Source organism: Pinus tabuliformis, chromosome X (assembly GCF_031772625.1).
Source record: "Pinus tabuliformis cultivar Carrire ecotype Pingquan chromosome X, CPIR1, whole genome shotgun sequence".
Taxonomy (NCBI): domain Eukaryota; kingdom Viridiplantae; phylum Streptophyta; class Pinopsida; order Pinales; family Pinaceae; genus Pinus; species Pinus tabuliformis.
In genome coordinates, this window is record NC_142308.1 from 110,895,886 (window position 1) to 110,917,512 (window position 21,627).

Consider the following 21,627-nt stretch of genomic DNA (forward strand, 5'->3'; position numbering starts at 1 on the left):
ATCTAGTGTTTATGTTTGCTTGCTTCAAAAAATTTCTCCGGTTCAATCATGGACAGCATGGAAAACTAAGCTTGATCTATTGTCTCAACAAGTTTCCTTTTTGTTTTAACACTTGCATTTTTATCACCAATAATTTGATTTTAGGATGGTACTTTTGTACATACCTTGAGGGTTCTTTCGAATGGGTCTTTGTTTCCTCCACATCTTCAACATGTTCTTCCTCTCTTCATTGATTTGTTGATATAGGGTATTCATAAAGCATGCCTTCTTTTTCTTGATAGGTAGTTCCTCATCAACCTTCACATCTATATAATCAAAAATCTTATGAAGCCTTTTATTGTAGCACCTGTACCCTTTTCGTTTTGGTTAATAGCTTAGGAATATTTCTTCACCTAACCTAGCATTAAATGTTCCCAATTTCTCATCGTTGTTTTTAATATAATACTTACTATTAGACACTTTGAAATGTTTCATTGGTGTTGGTTTTCCATGCCATAATTCATTGGGTTTCTTATTACAGTTGGGTCTAAGATGTACCTTATTCAGTATGTGAATTGTTGTGTAAATAACTTCTTCCCAATAGGTTTGAGGAATATTCCTTTCCTACATCATCTCTCTAGCCATTTGTTGTACTAAATTGTTTATCCTTTCATCAACTCCATTCTACTAGGGTGTGGTTGCAATGGTATACTTCCTATTTATTCCATTTTCATCATATAAGTCTACAAATTGATTTGTCGTAAACTCTCCTCCTTTGTCTAAGTGTATGCACTTTATATTGTAGCTTGTTTGGTTCTTTATGGGCACCTTAAAGGCTTTAAATTTCTCAAATGCTTCTGATTATTTCTCAAGAAGGATACACATGTTAGTTAGGAATAATCATCAATCATTGGCATGAATTAACACTCACCTTCAAGTGCTTATGTTCTAGAAGGCCGACGCAAATACAAGTGTATTAGTTGCAATGGCTTGCTAGTTGATAGTTGATTCTTGGTCTTGAACAAAACACAAGATTTTTTCCTGGGGCTTCATTATCTTAGGAAAATATCTTACAACTCATGTTTCACTAAGTCTGATGATATGGTTGAAGTTTAGTTTTACTAGTCTCCTATGCCACAACCAACACTCATCTTGTTTGCCCAAATAACAGTCTTCATTGTCTTCCTTCAAAACATATACATTGTTTTCTGTTTGGATTCCTTTGGTAAATATGTTTCCTTTTTTAGATGACCTTATCTCACAATATTGAGCTCTATAGATGACAACATAACCTCTATTGCACATCTGACTTACACTCAACAATTTATGTTTCAGTACATCTAAGAACAATACATCATATGCCTTACCTTTGCCTTTATTCAAGCTAATTGTACCCTTTCCTTTTACTTTTTTGTTGCATCATTTCCGAAGGTGACATTTCCATATTTATTTTCATCTAAAGACATGAACTTACTTTTGTCCCTAGTCATATGCCTAGAGCAACCATTGTCCACATACCATTGATTGTTTTGGTTCTAAGCATAACAAACTAAGCCACACTTACTCCTTTTCTACTCTTCCTTTTTCCTTTTCCACTACATGGGTTCCAATGTCCTATGATTTCCATGAGGTTGTGATCCAATTTTTTTGAGTTGACATTCATAAGATGTTGGGTGTGGGATCCCCCAAGGGAAGTTTTGGGGCTTAAAGCCCAAATTTTGGTCAAAAGATGTAAATCCGATGTAAAGACTCCGCATTTTGTGGGCGCGGAGCGCGAAGTTTGTACATGAGCCATAGGGTTGTCTGCCCTTAATTTTGTAATGTAATGTCGGCTTTAGAGATCTACCCATGGTTCGCGGCCTATGGGATTGTATAAATAGAGTGAGGCTCTAAGTTGTAAAAGAAGTAGAGAATGAAGGATGAAGAATTGAGTCTTTTCTGAAGTGTAGAGTCGAGTCTTTGGGTTGTAGAGTAGGAGAAGGCTCTGCAGCTGAGTGCGCAAAGGCCTAGTAGTCCGCAGCTGAGTGCGCGGGCCCTTGCAGCTGAGTGCGCAAGGTGAGTCGAGTTTATAACCATTGAAGCATTAATAAAGAGAAGTTTCACATTAATTTTGTGTATCTATTTCCTGTTTTATTCTTTGAGTATATTGGGTATGAATTGCATTTTCACTCTTTATATAGTGCACGAACTTATATGATTGTGTTGATTAAGTAAATGTGAGATAAGTATCTGTTTATGCAAAGATAACTAACAATTGCAAGAAGATAAGCAAAATCCACAGTGTAACTTGGGGAAATAACTTAGATTGCTGGCATAAGCAGTGCGAAAGCACCTCAACCCCTGGTGAGGGCTGCGCGAAGGCAGTTGTAACAAATCGTGAAGGTATCGCAAGTCAGGATAGTGCGCGAAGTGACCTACGCGAAGGTATTCACAGTTAGACTAAATCGACCCCTCAGACATCTCGAGGGTGCAGAAACTTGGTTCCAACATTCCCCCTTACTGCTTCGAGTGAGACTTTGGTTCGCGCTCCGTGGGCTGATGCCGAAAGAGCCAGTAGTGTAGGGATTTGTTTGGCTAATTAACTCCGAACCTGGGTCAGGACCCCTTAAGCCCACAAATGGTTTCATTGCCGGGACCAGAATTTGCATAGAGATGTTTAATGTCATATCATTGGAATCCAGCTAAGAAGGAAATTGAAGGTTGGTTGGACATTAGATTCACGAGTTCATGACGGAGGAGAACAGGAATCTGCAATTGACAAAAGAAGAGTGGGTAGATTGCTACCTATACATAGATATCCACGAAATCGTCTTCACATCTTTCCCTACTGAGTTGTACAAGTGGATTGCAAAGCTAGCAGATAGCCAAGGAAGGTGGAAAATCGATGGTCCTATTGTGTGGACCCCAGAGTTGGTGCGCAGATTGGAAGCATCAGAGGATAAGATGACACGCGTTGTTGATTACTGGCTCGATCGGATTATAGGAGGATTCATTACTAAGTTCATGGTAGATAGTGCAGTCAGCTATAGCGAGGTAGAGCGACACTTCCTCAAAGGACCACGAGGTAAGTACGTAAATTATCTGAATACTTGAATTAAAATGCTATTGTGTGAAAAGAGGGTTATGCAATTACCTTGATGCACAGAGCTACGTAAAGTGGAGAAACCTCCAAAAATGAAGGAAGTAAGGGACCAGAGAATAGCCCTTTGATTTCACCTCCACAAGGGGACGAGGAAGAGCTGGCGAAGGTCTCGCCGTGAAGTGTGATCCATCTAATAAAGCAAATAATTCGGCGAATACCACCACCACCCACACCACCACCAGCTTCACCGTCTTCACCTCCGTCTTCACCCATACCAGCTCCGCCACCACCGCGAGTCAATATGGCAATCACGATAAAGTTTCATGTGTTCAAGGGAGTGGGAAATGAGGATCTGGACCAATTTTGGTTCGTCATAAGAGTTTTATGGGAAGCGCAGGGAGTTATAGATGATAATATAAAGAAAGCGACGCTGGTGAGTGCTCTGTAGGATCGTGCACTGACCTGGTATATTAAGCATTCTATTGATAATCCAAATGCGGGAATTGCGGACATCCAAGGAGTGCTAAACAGATAATTTAGTAGGCTGAAGTCTGAAGCACAGTCTATCATTGGATTCAAAGAAATCATGATTCTACCAGGCGAGACTCCTTGGGAGTTGGATCATAGGTTGAAGTGTACGATTCGCGAAGCTAATATGAATCTGACGGATGTACAACATCGCGAATGGTTTGTGGCATTGCTAACGCCACATTTAAGGAGCGCGTTATCACAACAGAAGTTAACGACTCAAGAAGAGGCCTTAAAGATTATGATGAGGCTACATGAGACCCCAATGTAGGCTCCCAACTTGGGAGTTCAGCAGATCCACACGCAGTTGAAAAACTTATGCCTTGAGATGCAGAGTCTGAAACAGGACAGGACAGCTCGACCAGAAGTACACGAAGAGGTGTGGTGCATAAAAAGCAAGGGTCAGGGTCATGATAAGGACCACTACCCGATGTTCATGAATTACCTCAGGGGAGGAGGGCCGATGCCGTTAACGCTAGAAGCACAAGCAGGACCTAGTGCGGTGCCTGCTTTGTGGTGCACGATTTGTCAAATCGGTGGAAAGCATGATACAGACAACTGCCATTTGTTACAGAAGTACACGCAAAACTCGCAACAGTTGTTATGTAACTTTTGTAGGTCGGTGGGACACGATGAGTGCATTTGTAGGAGAACTTTATGAGTTGATGATGGATAGAACACCCACCTACATAGTTCAAGCCAAATCGCGCCCCCTAGACCTGAATGCAAGAGTGGTGTGAACAGGATTTCAGCGGCGTGGACGGGGTCGAGGTGGAGGAGGACCTGGAAGAGGTCGCGGACAGTTGATATGCTACAATTGCAGAGGGCTGAGACATTATGCCCGCGATTGTAGGAATCCAACGCATCCATCATGTCTATATTGTACCTTTTTTTATCATGAGACGAAATATTGTCCTACACTGATAGGTAGGTTACATGAATAAAGAACGAAGCATCATCAATCAATCACTGGGATGAGCATGAGTATATGTTTCAGAGTTTCCATCTAATCGCGAGGGAGTTTTGTGGACACATCAATACACTTTCCCCCTTCTCTTCTGGGGAACAACTTCATCCTTCCAATTTCTTTCAAGGAAGCAGCCTGTACACTCAGTGGCCTTCCCCATCCGTGGTCTATCTCATAAACATGAAATTTCGGAGACATGAATGTCATTACAATGTAATCGTTACATAAATTTCCAAGAATTGGGTCTATGTTTCCGTTGCCAAGATGAGATTCGATGAAGTCTACATAATTATTGATGTGCACCTCTGTGCCACAGGCAAAAATGAGTTCTTGGATGTGAGCCACAGCAAACATGATATCCTCCTCCAATAACTGCTTAGTCGTAGTCCTGGAAATACCCCTGCAAACGCAGTTCCCAAAATACGTTGGAGGCAATGGCGGTTTTACCCGCCCTCTGAAGTCAATTGGCACTCTAAAATAAACGGAATCATTCTCTGGAACTTGTCGAGCTTTCATTATGCATCTCCAAAACTACACTGAAACTGCTACAAATGAAGTTGAAGCGCCCGATCGTTCCTTCAACGCTTGAATTATTTTTTCACTGAAATGAAATGTTGATATTTCCAAATTTGTTTCATCTTCGACATAATTTTGGACAATACTGATGTCAATGTTTTCAACTGAGGGATCACCAATGCTTGCATTTATTTCTGAATATTTTAAGGGCAACCAATTATCAGGGACAAACCTGAAAATTTGCGCCTCCTTAATCAAATCAGTGACAACTTCTTCAGCCCTCAAAAAAAGGTTGGGTATTGCCTTGTTCTTATTTTCTCGCTGAAAGAATGTTCTCATGTGGTGAGGACTGTTGGAAATGGAAACTTCTCTGCTACACTCTGCCCAACTGTTCATGAAATGCGTAAAGGAATTCCTGTCAGCAATAACGTGATGAAAATTGGCTCCAATGAAAAATCCGCCTCCCTGAAGCAGTGACTTGCAATACCCATCGTTACTTTTGAAACATCATCCATAGGAAAATGAAAAGCTACTGAATTTTTCATATCTGTATTGAGAGAAGCGAATCGTTGTCGTTTCCATGGCGGGTCTGGACAAGTTCTTGGAAGAAGTTTTGGTGTTGAAAAGCATCTGCTTCCACATCCTCAAATGGCATGTCAATGGTTGCTTCGATGAACTCCACTCCATCATCGTTGTAATCAATTTGGGGCCGACCCCATTCTCCTCCCTTCATATCCAACCGACCTGCAAATGGACAGAATTCCACCATAACTAACGACATGCTTTTCTTTAGCTTCTCCACTATGGTGGGGAAATCCTTGTCGGCAGTATGGTCTGGCGTTTTATAGAAAAAAAGGTTTTCCACGTTATTATTGGGTATGTTACTAATATCAATGGCTGATAAGAACATGCTATGCTTAGCAATGGGGATGGCTGGTGCAACAATGGAAACCCACGTTACCTTTACTTTCATTTGGAATTCTACCAAGATCACAGGATACAAACCACCCAAATGTAAAAAATGCCAATGAAGTGTTGATTGGTGAAATTATGGATCGAAGCTCTGTTAAGTGTGAAGCCAAATGCATGCAGTATTCTAGAGCCTTCTAGATTAGATTTTTCTAGATCTCTAGGATTCTAGATCCTCCTACACCGCCAGTGGTTTCTAGATCATTGCAGATCTCCATCTGAATCACACACAAGATTCTAGATCCTTCTTCTGCCTCTATAAATTTGTAATTTCTTTGGCCAAGGAAAGCAAGCCAAGGCTCAAGCCTGTTATGTAATGCAAAGTGATTTCTGTTCTCTAGTGATTGTTTTATCTATTCCGCTATTTCTGACTGAGTAATCTTGTTGTTTCTCCATTTGTCTGTCTTTGTGAATTATTCTCTGCCATTTCCATCTAAGTTTCTAAGTATAAATCTGTTGTGTGTTATGTATGCTCTGGTCTAACAACTGGTATCGGAGCTAGGTTTGAATATCCACCGTGCAAGCTGCTTAGTGCCATTGCCTTGCTTTGGCAGCGTTCGTTAAAACGTTGGTTGTTACCCCTAGAGCTGTTGAAGGATCTATCTAGGAAATAGCTGAGGAACGCTGGAACTAAAAGACAGTTGCTGCAAGAAAAACAAGGTCGTGGACCTATGTTGAAACGTGTTGCTGGAGTTTGAAAAGTGGAGATTCGTGGAGATTGGAGTTGAAACGTGGTGTTCGTAAGTTTTTTTTACATCAAGCTTGCACGTATATGTCAAGTTTTTTTCTCAAACCAACATATGTATGTGTGAAATGTGAAAAGGTTAAAACATTATATATGTTTTTATATTTATTATGAAACATATATAATTATATGTTGGAATTTTGAAAAGTATATTTTAAAAAGGAGCAGGAATTTTGAAAAGGGTATTTTAAAAGGAGGAAGGTCATTATTACTAAATTTTAAAGAGTAATAATTAAAGTTTTATTTTTAAGTGGAGTTTTTGTGTTTTGGGGCATGAATTTGATTGAAAATGGAGACAACACTTACAGATATGGAGAAGTTGAGCGGGGCTAATTTTGCCCTATGGAAATCACAGATGGAGGATATACTAATTTTAAAGGATCAGTATTTGCCGATTGAGGGCACAACAAAGAAACCCTCATCGATGACAAATGAAGAGTGGAATAAGCTAGATAGAAAGGCGATTGCAACAATCCACCAATATTTAGCAAAGAATGTTTATTTCAATGTGTCCGGAGAAAAGACGGCTGAAGGATTATGGAAGAAGCTCCATGATCTATATGAGAAGAACACAACATCAAACAAAGTGTTCTTGATGAAGAAGCTTTATAATCTCAAAATGAAGGAGGGTGCTTCAGTTGTTGAGCACTTGAATGCATTTAATATTATTACTAATCAACTTGCCTCTGTTAAAATCATTTTAGATGATGAAATTAGAGCTATTTTTCTAATGTGTTCTATGCCAGACAACTGGGAAAATTTAATTGTAGCAATGAGCAATTCAACAACTACAGGGACCCTAACGTTTGATGATATCAACAACAGTTTAATGAATGAGGAGCTGCGACACAAGTCAATTGTGGAAAACCAAAGAGGAGAGGCTCTAGCTCTAGCTGATCGTGGTAGGAGAATGGATTGAGTCAAGCAAGGGCTATCAAGATCAAGAGGCCAATCAAAATCAAGGAGAGGCATAATCATCTACTTTCATTGTGGCAAACCCGGGCACATGAAGAAAGAATGTCGATTCTGGAAGAAAGGAAAAAAGGATCAGAGACCGTCCAGTACAAATCACAAGTCATCCAACACAAATGAAGGTGAGACTACTGCTGTAGCCACAGATGGTGATGTGTTGTTTACTGTTTCAGTAGAGGATGCATGTGTATATACATCTAGTAGTAGCTTTGATTGGATCCTTGACTTTGGGGCATCTCACCATGTAACCCTATGCAAAGATAGTTTTGTTTCATATAATCCCGGTGATTATGGTAGAGTGCATTTGGGGAATAATCATTTTTGTAGTATTGTTGGAGTGGGAGATGTCCAGATCAAGATGAAATATGGACAAGATATATTGTTGAAATAGGTCAGGCATGTACTAGAAATGCGCATGAGTTTAATCTCTATGGGATCACTAGATGATGAAGGTTATTCGACAAGCTTTGGAAACGGAGGCTGGAAAATTAGCAAAGGTGCATTGGTCGTGGCCAAAGGACCCAAGACAGGAACATTATACACATTGAAGACACTGATAGAAAAATCAGAATTGGTTGCTGTCACAAAAGAAGGAAATTCAACAGATCTGTGGCATAAGCGTTTGGGTCACATGAGCGAGAAGGGCTTAAAAATCCTTGTTGGTAAAAATTTATTGCCAGGTTTGAAATCCTACAATCTTGATCTTTGTGAGCATTATATATATGGTAGACAAAGAAGGGTTTCATTCCTTAGAGGTGGCCATGACAGAAAGAAAAATGTGTTAGAATTGGTACACTCGGATGTGTTTGGGCCTGTTAACATCAAATCATTAGGAGGAGCATCATATTTTGTAACATTTATAGATGATGCATCCAGGAAAGTTTGGGCATATCCTATGAAAAATAAAAGTGAAATGTTTGGAATATTTCAAAAATTCCATGTTGCTATTGAAAGAGAGACTAAAAAATTGCTGAAGTGTTTAAGAACAGATAATGGTGGAGAATATTGCTCAAATGCATTTAAGGAATATTGTAACAGGTTTGGCATAAAGCATGAGAAGACTGTCCCTGGTACTCCTCAACAGAATGGTGTCGCAGAAAGGATGAATCGCACCATTATGGAAAAGGTGCAAAGTATGTTGTCCAATTCCGGTTTGGAGAAGAATTTTTGGGCTGAAGCAGTTAGGACCGCTTGCTACCTCATAAATAGATCTCCAACTATAGCCTTGGATGGCGGTATCCTTGAAGAAGTTTGGACTGGTAAGAATTTGAATTATTCTCACTTGAAAATCTTTGGATGTGAAGCATTCGTGCATATTCCCAAAGAAAATAGAACTAAGCTAGATGATAAATCTATGAAATACATTTTTTTGGGATATGCGGATGAAGATCTTGGTTATCGCCTATGGGATACAGTCAAACATAAAATTATTAGAAGCAGGGATGTTATATTTAATGAGTTAGAAATGTTCAAGAGGACTGTAGGTGAGTTGGAGGTCAAGAAAGTTATTGACAGGTTTGAAGAGCAACAGGAAAACATACCACGAATACAAGAAAATGAACAACAAATTTAGGAGCACGAAGAACAACAAGTTGAAAATAATGAACAACAAGAAGAAGGAATCTTGCAGGAACCTTTACAGGAGATTCAACCTGATAATGCACCACCACAGTTGGTTCGCAGATCTTCTAGGCCTCATAAGCCTTCACAAAGGTATCCTCCTTCAAACTATATTTTGTTGACTGATGAAGGTGAACCTAATTGTTTTCAAGAAGCTTGTAAAGTCAAGCACAGTAAAGAATGGAAGAAAGCAATGGAAGAATAAATGAACTCTTTGCAAGAAAATAAAACTTGGGAGTTGGTAAACCTCCCAAAAGGTAGAAAGGCTCTACAAAACAAATGGGTGTACAGGATTAAGCATGAAGGTGACAAAAAGAAGGAGAGGTATAAAGCAAGACTGGTGGTGAAAGGTTTTGCCCAAAAAGAAGGTATTGACTTCACTGAAATTTTCTCACTTGTTGTTAAAATGTCATCCATTAGAGTCATTCTTGGTCTAGTTGCTACTTTAGACCTAGAATGTGAACAATTAGATGTAAAAACTGCTTTCCTTCATGGTGAATTGGAGGAAGAAATTTATATGGAGCAGCCAGAAGGCTTCATAGAAAAAGGCAAAGAAGGCCTTGTTTGTAGGTTGAAGAAGAGTCTCTATGGGTTGAAACAGGCACCTCGACAATGGTACAAGAAATTTGATTCATTCATGTTGGAACATGGTTTTCAGAGGTTGGAAGCTGACCATTGTGTCTATATCAAGAGGTATGATCAAGGAAAGTATATCATATTATTGTTATATGTGGATGACATGTTGATTTTTGGGCATGATAAGAATAAGATCAATAGGTTGAAGAAAGATTTGGGTAGCAAATTTGCAATGAAGGATTTGGGACCAGCACAACAGATATTGGGCATGCGGATTATGCGTGACAGGAAAAACAAAAGGTTGTGGCTGTCACAAGAAAAATATATCAAGAAGGTGCTTGACAGGTTTAATATGAAGGATGCCAAGTTAGTTGGTACACCCCTTGCAGCCCACTTCAAGCTGAGTACTGAATTATGTACTAGTAATGACAAAGAGAAAGAAGAGATGAGCAGAATTCCTTATGCTTCAACAATTGGCAGCTTAATGTATGCCATGGTATGCACACGACCAGACATTGCATATTCAGTGGGAGTAGTAAGTAGGTTCCTTGCCAATCCAGGCAAACAACATTGGCAAGCAGTAAAATGGATTTTAAGGTATCTCAAGGTTACTAGTCATTATTGTTTATGTTTTGGTCATGATGAGACTGTGCTTGAAGGATTTACAAATGCGGATATGGCTGGAGATATGGATACCAGAAAGTCCACTACAGGTTATTTGTATACATTTGCAGGTGCAGCAGTATCTTGGGTGTCAAGGCGACAAAGAATAGTGGCCCTCTCCGCAACAGAAGCAGAGTACATAGCTGCAACAAAAGCTTGTAAGAGATGTTGTGGATGCAGCGATTCCTAGGAGAGATAAGAATAAAGTAGGACAAGTATGTGTTATATTGTGATAGTCAGAGTGCCATTCACTTGGCGAAAAACCCAACATTTCATTCAAAAACCAAGCACATTGACTTAAGGTACCATTAGATCCGGCATGTGATGGAGGAAGAATAGTTATCCTTGGAAAATATCCATACAGATAGGAACCCTGCTGATATGCTCACTAAGATTCTACCACGAAATAAACATGAGTTATGTAGAGGCATGGTAGGACTCGGTGTGACTTGATGACTCTTATTTGGCTTCAAGTGGGAGAATGTTAAGTGTGAAGCCAAATTCACGCAGTATTCTAGATCCTTCTAGATTAGATTTTTCTAGATCTCCAGGATTCTAGATCCTCCTACACTGTCAGTGGTTTCTAGATCATTCCAGATCTCCATCTAAATCACACATAGGATTCTAGATCCTTCTTCTGCCTCTATAAATTTGTAATTTCTCTGGCCAAGGAAAGCAAGCCAAGGCTCAAGCCTGTTATGTAATGCAAAGTGATTTCTATTCTCTAGTGATTGTTTTATCTATTCCGCTGTTTCTGACTGAGTAATCTTGTTGTTTCTCCATTTGTCTGTCTTTGTGAATTATTCTCTACTATTGCCATCTAAGTCTCTAAGTATAAATCCGTTGTGTGTTATGTATGCTCTAGTCTAACAAGCTCAACCTGTTTTCCGCGAAGCTCTCTTTTGTAGATTGATCAACCTGTTTTCCTTACTGGTGAAGTTTTAATTGAAATATTTAAGTACTTTTCTTTTCTTTATGGGGAAGTTTTAATTCAAATATTTAAGAATAGTTATGCCTATTTCTTTAATTTACTTTATTAGGTGATATTCACAGATTTAATTTATTAGGTGATATTTAAAAATAGTTATGTTTATTTTTTTAATTTTAATTTTTATGAAATATGTTAAAATATTTATAATATTATAGGAAGATCAAGAGTTAACATTTAATTATGTTTTTTTTAATTAAGTTATTTTAAATTTAATTAATTAAAGAAAATGCCATATCAATACATATTATATTAGGCATATTGTATTGATAAGCTTCCGTATTGACCTATAATATTGTAACAAAAGCTATTTACAAATTAAGAATTTCCATAGTAATGTGTGAATGAATTTTATGGCTAAAAAAATTGTTACAAGCTCTTTTATATATAATAATAATAGTTTAAAATAAAGTTATAATTCAGTTAATTTTGTTATTGTTCTTTTTTTAAAAATTTATTATTTAGAGCAATGTGAGACATATCATAAAATAATTGTTTTGATATTTATATGTTTAGACATTTAATTTATATGTTTGCTCTAGTTATACTTTTTTTTTTTTTTCCAAAGAAAAAGCGAACTTTTTATTAAGAGAATAAAAAGTTACATTGCATATGCTGAGCATTTCCGTAAGTATCTGCTTGCTAGACCAAGCATACAAAAACACAAAAAAGTCTCCTTTCTGAAAACTGAAACCAGAAATCAGAGCAGTTTTGCAGTAAAACAGCTGTAGCACAACAGCTGTGACCCGAGAAGGACTCGTCTAAAAGAGACAGAGTAAAAAGCACTAAATACAATCATTACATTCAGCCTTTGGGCCTCCTCAACAGAGAGGAAAACAGCCCACAAAAAATATAACCGTGTTTTTGAAAAGAGAGTCTGAGTGACATAGTCTATGCAGGAAAAAAGAGATAATAAAAACAAAAAACAAAAGTATCAGCTGAAAGGTTAAAGATAAGGCGGCACATCTGATGAAACTAACTGTCCTTGACAGTCTTCTACTATTTTCCACCCTCCCAGAACTTGCTACAAACCTTCCTTAGAAAGCTTGTCCGCGTCATCATTGCTGTCCCTGTAGATATGGCATATGGAGAAAGAGTTAAAAGATGACTTTAATACCTGTATTTCTTGAAGCATGGGTTTCAATAATAGGTTTTTGCATGAACTTTTTCCATTGACCCAGTTTATAACATTGAGGGAGTCTCCAAAGATCTGAATAGTGAAGGTGTTTCTTTGGATAAGCCAACATAGGAGCAGTCTTAAGGCTGATAATTCAGCGAAATTATTTGTACCAGACCCCAAACCAACAGAAGCTTTGAGGGAGTGGTGAGCATTAAGGTGAATGACGATTCCTGCACCTGCTGAGTTGTTTTGGGAGGCTCCATCGAAAAACGCCCAAGGAATACCATCTTTTATTTGGACAGTTTTGACATGATTTTGAGGTCTCTTCTCTTCTGGTTCTGGGATGGAAGCGTAAATGGAAACTACTTGAATGGCTGTGATGGAGGGCTGGGTACCCTTATCTTGAAAGATAGATCTGTTTCTGGCAAGCCAGACTCCCCAGCAAATGATGGGGGGGAGGTTCCTCAGGTTTCCGTCCGGATAATGCTGCCACCAGCTTGACCAGGCCTCGTCCAGATTCCCATTTCCCCATTGAAACTTTTTGTTCATCAGCTTTTCAACCTCCCTCCAGATTTTTACAGTTTCCGGGCATTGAAGGAACAAATGGGATATTGTTTCCTCTGATTCTTTACAGAGAGAGCATCTCCCCGGGCCATACATGAATCTAGCCTGGAGGATGTCCCAAGTAGGAATTTTTCTTCTAAGGAGACACCAGAGAAAGAGTCTAGCTTTAGCTGGGCATTTGAGCTTCCAAATATGTTTGGCCCACCACTCTGGATTCACCCACCCTTTCCTGGATTGGATGAACTTGTATCCTTCTTTTGGAGAGTAGTCGCCAGTTTCTCCGTGGGCCCAAATCAGGCTGTCTGGAGAGTCTGATATTCTAACATTTGAGCGAACAAGTTCTTGTGTGAAGGAAGACCATTCATTCCACCACCTCTGGTCAAGCTGCAAATCCTCACCATCTTTCCATGCCTGGCACCAAATGCTCGAAAGACCCACCTTTTCCACCTGGTCTAGAGTAAGGATATTTTTATCTTCTAAGTGTCTAATTAGATCAGGTGAAAGGGCGTAATTTTCATTGCAGCCGATCCACGGGTCTTTCCCAATCTTCAGATTTCTGCCATTCCCAATCTTCCAAGCCAAACCTTGTTCAATAACCTTGAAAGAAATTACTGTAGCCTTCCAAATCACAGATGCATTCTGCAAGTTCTTGACAGGATTCCTTATCCAATCCTCCAAAGGCATCGGGTCTATATATTTTCTTCTTATCACTTTGGTCCATAGATTGTCCATCTTTATCAACCTCCAGCCCGACTTTGCTGCCAAAGAAAGACTGAAATCAGGAAGATTTTTAATACCCCAGCCTCCCCAATCTTTGGACCTAGCCACTTTGTCCCAACCCACCCATGGGAGCACATGGTTTTCCTTGGAACCGTCCCATAAAAATCTACTGCAGAGTCTTCTAATCTTTTCCAAAATCCCTTTGGGGACCCAAGTTAGAGCAGCCCAATACACTGGGATAGCCAAAAGAACGGACTTGATCAGCGTCAACCGGCCTGCTCTCGAGAGCCATTTGAAACTCCAATGAGAGATCCTGGATTCTATTTTAGCAATCAGCCAGTTCCAGTCCTCCTTCTTATATGCATTTGGCTTTAGCCAGAAACCCAAATATTTGAAAGGGAGATCCAGGGAACTTGGTTGGAAAGGTAGGACCGATTGAAGCCTTCCTCTCTCCTGAACTGCCAGACCTGTCATTATCAGCTGGGATTTTCTGTGATTTATCTGCATGCCTGTTGCTTTCAGAAACAGATCTAGAATAGAATTTAGTTCCTTTATTTCGGTGAGCTCTGTATTTGTGAAGATTAATATATCATCAACAAAAAGGAGATGTGAGATAAAAAGGTTTGTGGCTACCTCAATACCTTTTACCTTCCCCTCTCTTCTGGCCTTGTGGATCAACTGGCTGAGACCTTCCGCAACTAGGAGAAAGAGCAGGGGGGATAAAGGGCACCCCTGCCTCAGACCCCTTTGCCCTTTGAAGAAGGGGGTGGCTGCTCCATTGACGAGAATTGCATAGCTTACATTTGAAATGCAGCCCATTATCCAACTGATAAAAGCAGGTTTGAAGCCAAGGTGAGTTAGCAGCATCCTGAGATATAACCAATTTATCCTGTCGTATGCTTTTGATAAATCAATTTTTATAACAGCACCCTTCTTATTCTTCTGCTTCACACTGTGCATGACCTCCTGAGCTACTCCGATGGCTTCATGAATTTGTCTTCCCGATAAGAACCCAAACTGTTCCAGTGATATTTGTCTTGACAAAACAGGTTTGATTCTATTTGCTATCACTTTAGCTATGATTTTGTAAATACTATTACATAGCGAGATTGGCCTGAAGTCTTCAAAACTTTCCGGGGCTTCCTTCTTAGGGATAAGGGCTATAAACGTGGCGTTAAAAGGACTATAGATTTCACCTTTTTTCCTGGCCTCCTCCACCACTTCTGTAATTTTTGATCCTATAGTTTCAAAAAAGTGGTGGAACAACTCAATGGACCAGCCATCTGGTCCAGGGCTTTTCTCTTTTGCCATGGACTTGATTGTAGCTTCCACTTCCTCCTTGGTAACCTCACACATAAGGTCCTCCGCTTCGTCCTCCTCCAAGAATCTTGGGAAGCATTGAGCTGTCCTTATAACCTCCGCAATAGTAGTTGCTCCCGGATCTGCAAAGAGATTTTGGAAGTGTCTCTGGCCTAATTCTGACAGAGCTCGAAAAGTCTGCACTTCCCTACCTTCTTCATCTTTTAGGCTCCATATAGTATTTGCTGATTTCCTCCCTTTGGCATAATTATGGAAGAACCTGGTATTTTCATCACCAGCTTTAAGCCAGATTTCCCTACTCTTTAAGCGCCATTCTTCTTCTTTGTCCAGGAGTAGCTTTGTTTTAAGCTTTTCAAGATGGAGAATTTTTTCTTTTGAATCCTGCGACAGATAGCCCTCCCCCTCTATACTTTCCAGCTTTTTAAGTTCCTCACTGATCTTTGTGAGTTCCTCTTTCTGTGCTTCCTTCCTCTCCTTTGCCCAGCTTATAGTAGCTTTCTTCAATCTTTTGAGGTTTTCCATAAACCAGAACCCTTTCTCCTCTGGTGCATTGGCTTCCGGGTGTTTCCATGTTTGCTTGAAAAGATTAGAGAAAGACTCCTCTTTGAGCCAAGAAGAATTGAACTTGAAAGGGGCAGGGGGCTTGTGGGGAGGGGAGGAGAGTTCTAAAAATATAGGAAAGTGATCAGATAGCCCTCCTTCTTCAATCCATTGTCTGAACATAGGGATTTTGACAGCCAGCTCCTCATTTATGAGAAACCGGTCAAGCCTTTTTGCCACTCTAGCCTCCCCAGTTCTCCTGTTCCTCCAAGTAGGCTTTAACTTGAGTAAATTTATGTCTAGGAGGTTATTGACCGAGAACATATTTAGGAAGAAGTCTGACAGGGGGTCTTCTCTGGCTGAGGGCCCCCAAGCCTCCGCTCTCCCTATAGAGAAATTTAAGTCCCCTCCCAGCACCAAATTTTTGTCCTTTAAAAAGGATTTTGACATCAGATCATTCCAGAAAGTTACCCTATCCTGGCAGGGCCCATACACATTGCAAATGGAAAGAGGAAAGGAGAGTTCTGTGGATTGAATTTCCATTCCCATGGCCTGTTTCATCCCCCACAAATTACTGACCTTTATCCTTCCTTCCTTGTAGCCAATGGCCAAACCTCCAGAGTGTCCTTCTGAATCTAGTGCTATGAACCTCCATCCAGGCATCAATGCATTTAAGGCAGCTTCCACCTCTGACCCTCTGCCGAGAGTCTCTTGGAGAAAAAGGATATCAGACTTAGAGTTAAGAAACAACTCCCGAAGAACCAGTTTTTTGGGCTTACTGGCTAAACCCCTACAGTTCCAAGATGACAAGATCATTTGTTACCCTCTTCTGGGGGCTGCGCTGCTCTAAGTGCCCCTGGGATAGATTGCTGTTTCCCATCTGCTACATCAAATTTTGCTTTAATTTGTGCCATGGAAAAATTGGATTTCCTACCTCTTTTTTTCCTGGATTGGCTTTGGGAGGGGAGAGGGCCAATACCTCCTACAGAGACGGGGATGATGGGCTTTTGATCATGGGAACGAAGATTATAAGGGCAGGAGGGAGGGGGGGCCGAAGGCCCAGGATCAAAAGAAACACCTTCACTGTTCAGATCAAGGGAGGGTAGGGCGGCCGAGATATCTTCTACACCAAAACCTTCTTTATTTTCTTTACAATTTACAGTATTATCCTTTATAGTTAAAGAAATAAAATTTTGCGAAGGAGAAAGATCCATGCAAACATCCATAGGTTCTGTATTATGAACTGGAGGAATATATGAATCAGAACACATACCCATTGCTTCTTCAGAAGGTTGCTGAAGCCTTTCAGATGGCTGATCCTTTGCGGGTTCTTTCTCCAGATCAATTTCCTTTTCCAACGGGGCGACCGGATTGTCCAGATGGTCTTGATCCGTCGGCAGCACTTCCATTTGGGCTTTTATCTCCTTATCAGCATCGTTCATCTCCGAAGAGGGGTTCTGACCTTGAAAGTGATGGTAAGGGCTGTAAAAGCTCTCCCACTGTGCCGGCTCCTTTTGATATCTCCGCCTTCGCCTTCCAAGGGGGCACTCCTTTGCCAGATGCCCGTATTCGTGACACCTATGGCACCTGAAGGGCAGGTATTCATAGTCCAATAACTGCTCAAAAACCATATCCTTGTATTGCAGGTTGATTCTCTTTGCAAGACCTTTGCCGGGGTTTAAACTAACAAGGATTCGAGCCATGGCTTGCTCCCGAGATTGAAGGAAAGTCATGTCAGCTTCCATATAGGTTCCCAGTCTATCCCCTATAGCTTTGAACACCGCTTCCGTCCATAGAAAATAGGGCAGGCCCGGAGCCCTAACCCAGACAGGGTATACATCAGTTTTCTCTCGTCTTGCATCGAACAGTGGTGTCCATTTCTTTAGAAGGATTGGGATGTTCCCAATCACCCAATTTCTAGCAATAACCCAATCGGCCGCATCTTTACTCTCAAATCTGAATAGGAACCATCCTTTTGCCAGGGTTGAGGCTTTGAAAACTCTTTTTTCTTCTCCTACCGTCCAGCTCTTTTCTCCCCATTCTTGCAGAAAGCTTGGAGTGAACTTCTTCCCTCTAGCTCTTCCCACCACTGTGCAGTCCGCCACCTCCAGGGATTCTTCTATACTCACCTCCATTCCTAAAACCAAGTTACCTTCCAGCTCCTGTTCTCCAATAGGTCTATTTTTCTTGCGCTTTTCGCCTCTTTTCCTCCCACCAAAGTCCTCCTCCCGGGCCTCTCTATCTGCTTCGACCCTTTGTGAGCTAGGGTTTGTAGGAAAGGTTGCATGAGAGAGAAAAGGAACCTCGGTCTCTCGGAAAGAAAAATCAGGAGGGGGAAGGGTTACCTGAATACCCGGGATCTCTGCATGTGTTACCTCTTGAGACTCTGAGAAAACTGCTATCGCTTTATCCGGCCGTCCAGTATAGCCTGTTGGGGTACCCAGGTCTTTCCCGATAGAAGCCCTTGTTATAGTCGATACTCTACCGGTCTTTTTCTCACCCGACCGCTCTGCGCTTGTGATGAAGTTAACAATGTCTTCGAGACCCCCGGATAGTACTGGCTCTTCGAGGGGCGTGTTTCCCTTGCTACCATGGCTCGAATGGCGGGTGCTTACATGTAGAGGACCTTCGCCCGGGCTGAAAGGTTGCTGTGCATCGAGAAACCCTTGCTGCAGAAACTCGTTCTCGTGGAAGCCTTTGGTCAGTTGAATGAACGATTGTTGAATCCTATGTGATTCAGGCGAGAGGGCACCCGTTCTGCATGACCCAGAATCGCCAAAGTACCGTTCGATGTTTTTAGCGGTCGGGTCTTTGCCCCAAACAGACAAAATGTCTTCCATTACCGGGTCTAAATCCACGAGCTCCTTGGGATTTACCATAGTTACAAAGGCGGATAACAGTGAAAAAATGGAAAAGTGTTGTCGCCAGCGTTAATGACAAAAGGGTTTTAACCCTTGTTCCCAGCTGTCCGCCCGATCCAATGTGGTTTACCTACAGCTGCCCGTTCCGCCTTGACTGACTACTGCAGAAGCCTGTGAGATATTTCCTTACCTCCGGTCGTCGCGTCCAGACGGTGGCCCATACCCTGATCAGTCAGGCCCCGGCTCTAACCAGACCCGCGATCGAAACCTACGCCTTCCCTTCATCGCTCCTTCTCCATCACCACCATATTCCTTTCTTGCTCTAGTTATACTTATAAACTAAATAAGTGATATTTTATAATTAATGATATTTAAAATTAGATATAATTTACTACATATTTTTTTATTTAAAAAATGTTCTAATTTTTTTTGTAAGTCTTGCAGGATTACATCTTCATCATGTCCAATATATCACTCTGATTAGCCCAAGGAAATGAACTAGTAACTTCACATCAAGGAGTATTTGAACAAAATATTTAATGACAATCTATCCAAAATCCCGTAGACTAAAAATTATTCTAATTTAATATATAAAAAAATATTATGTGTGATAAATAATATAAAGTCCAACAAAAAATAATTATTGAATAAGAATTTAAAAGATTACATAATTTAACTTTTTTTTAATTAAATATAATATACAAATGAGAGTTTTGTTTTTTAATTAATTTAAATCTTAAATTTTACAACGAGATACATCGATTGAAGTAATTTCTCTCGGGATTACATCATTGATTAATACATTATTTTATCAAATAAAATTGAATGAACGTTAAAATGGTATGGTGTTGTTTTTGTATTATAATAATTATATAAATTAAATTTAGTCAGAGTATATATATATCATACAATTATTTTTTAATAAATAAATGAATCTTATATTTTTATATATATCCATTCCATTCCCTTCGCATTACTCAACGGAGGGTTGAATGCTTCCTTACGTGATGTATATCAGAACTTCAAAATAGCTGGCTTGTATACGTGTTGATTCCCATCGGAATGTATACTTAAAGTACCCTTTTGCATTGGAAAACCTGTGAGTTTCTTTGCTTCTGAGCTATCCCTTTGTTCGCATTGCCTATTGTTTTCATTTCTCCATGTAATTCTTTTTAAAACCTTAGCAATGTATCGATACATAATATTTATGTTTATTGCAATGTAAACCCTTCGACACACTGTAATGCTCTAATTGAGCCATGGACTCCGACGGAGGTGGGGATATTTACAAATTGCGCTATTGCCAATGCCTAGATCCCACTCATGCCAGTGTCCTCTCTGCTCTTGTTATATCGCACCAGCATAACATGTATCTTGACTACAATTGGCATATAACTTGATCACACCCATTCCATGTATTGTTTTGGTGTTACTTTCAATGCATTTTTTTTTACATAGGTTATCAACACAACATATAACATCACATTCTCAAAGTCGGTTGATTATATATGGAATATATATCTAAAAGAATAATTTGGATTTAATGCTAATGTTGGTTTGTGGTTCCCAATGCATTTTACAATGCGCTGTTATTAATATTAATTATTAAAATGCATTCTCTTATATTTTTCATTTTTACATAGTTTTCACACATAAAGGAGATATTTTAAGTGTGTTTCTTTTCACTTTCCCTACATAGCATAATATAGTAATATGTTAATCAAGTGAGTATATATAATAATAATGTTTTATAATTAAAAAAAAAAAGCCAAAGCTTAGTACGCATACAAAATATTTAGAAAGTGCACAGAAGTTTCAAGCAACATGCAAATGTGCTCGATGTCTTTTGATGTTACAATATGTCATGCACATGGTGGCATTTTAAAGAGTTAATTTTTCGTGTTCTAATAAGGTATTTTTTTTTAAAATATGGTAGTCAAGCATGTGAATAAATTTGATGATTGTAGATGTTATGATATGTAATGTTTTTTTATCATGGTGCAATGTAATGTTGATGAGGATGCATTCTTAGAGGCATATGGATTAGGTTAAAACATGAAGGGGATCTTCATTTTGACAATATAGGGTATTTCCCAAACCCTAATGTAGTCAACATAATGAAAGATGAATTGATGTCTTGTCCGTCCATACTTGGTTCCTCCACCAATTGCAATGCATACTATAGAAAGATAAACTTCAAAGTCATATGAGACTCTTAATGCATCAATGAAACCCCCAAAACCCTAATGCAATCATAAGGTCGATACCTGAGATGAAACATGATAAATGAATGCAATATGCATTGCGTGAGAGGGAACATCGACAAGGTTTGATAGAAAATGGTCATGGGGAGATTGACCAGTTCAAAACATGATAATAACCCTTAAGGCCTTGTACAAGCATATGGGGATCCAAAATTTGGTGATAGGTGAATTATTTGGGTGAGTGTTGCAGTGGCTACAACAATTAGCGAACCACCAGTAGAATCTAGAATCTTTACCCACATCCCTATAACAGATTGAGTTTTGATAATAGTGTAAGGAAGTATTGAATAGACACAATGGGAACTCCTTGAATTTCTTGACCTTATACAAATATGCCCTTCCCCTGTGTCCCAACTAGGTCATATCATTCTTTACACACTAAAACAAGATCTCATACATGTAAGTCTTTGATGATAATGCAAAGAGCATGATAGAGGGCTTATTGTATTAAAAAAATTTAAGTAATTTTTTGGTGTTGCTTTGCAGCTAGTAGGCATGTTTAGTACCCTGACAGAGTCTCTGAAGGAATCACAAACATTGCTTCGCTACCACCAGGCCTATTCAGTACCCTGACGAAGTCACTTGCACCACCTCCTTACACAGGAATCCTTTCTCGATCCTTTACCCTTCATT

The 21,627-nt window shown here is 39.7% G+C and overlaps 2 protein-coding genes across 2 annotated transcripts; both read right to left on the reverse strand.

The window, feature by feature from the left end:
- Positions 1 to 4,595: 4,595 nt before the first annotated feature.
- Positions 4,596 to 5,072, reverse strand: LOC149138666 (anthocyanin 5-aromatic acyltransferase-like). Its single transcript, XM_089450450.1, has one exon. It carries the CDS (start codon positions 5,070 to 5,072, stop codon positions 4,596 to 4,598), a length of 477 nt encoding a protein of 158 aa, XP_089306576.1.
- Positions 5,073 to 5,087: 15 nt separating this feature from the next.
- LOC149138667 (uncharacterized) lies at positions 5,088 to 16,685 on the reverse strand. The gene is made up of 3 exons (XM_089450451.1): positions 12,896 to 16,685; positions 5,668 to 5,816; positions 5,088 to 5,537 (listed from the first exon to the last, which is right to left on the reverse strand). Exons 1-3 carry the CDS (start codon positions 16,683 to 16,685, stop codon positions 5,088 to 5,090), a joined length of 4,389 nt encoding a protein of 1,462 aa, XP_089306577.1.
- Positions 16,686 to 21,627: the final 4,942 nt, after the last annotated feature.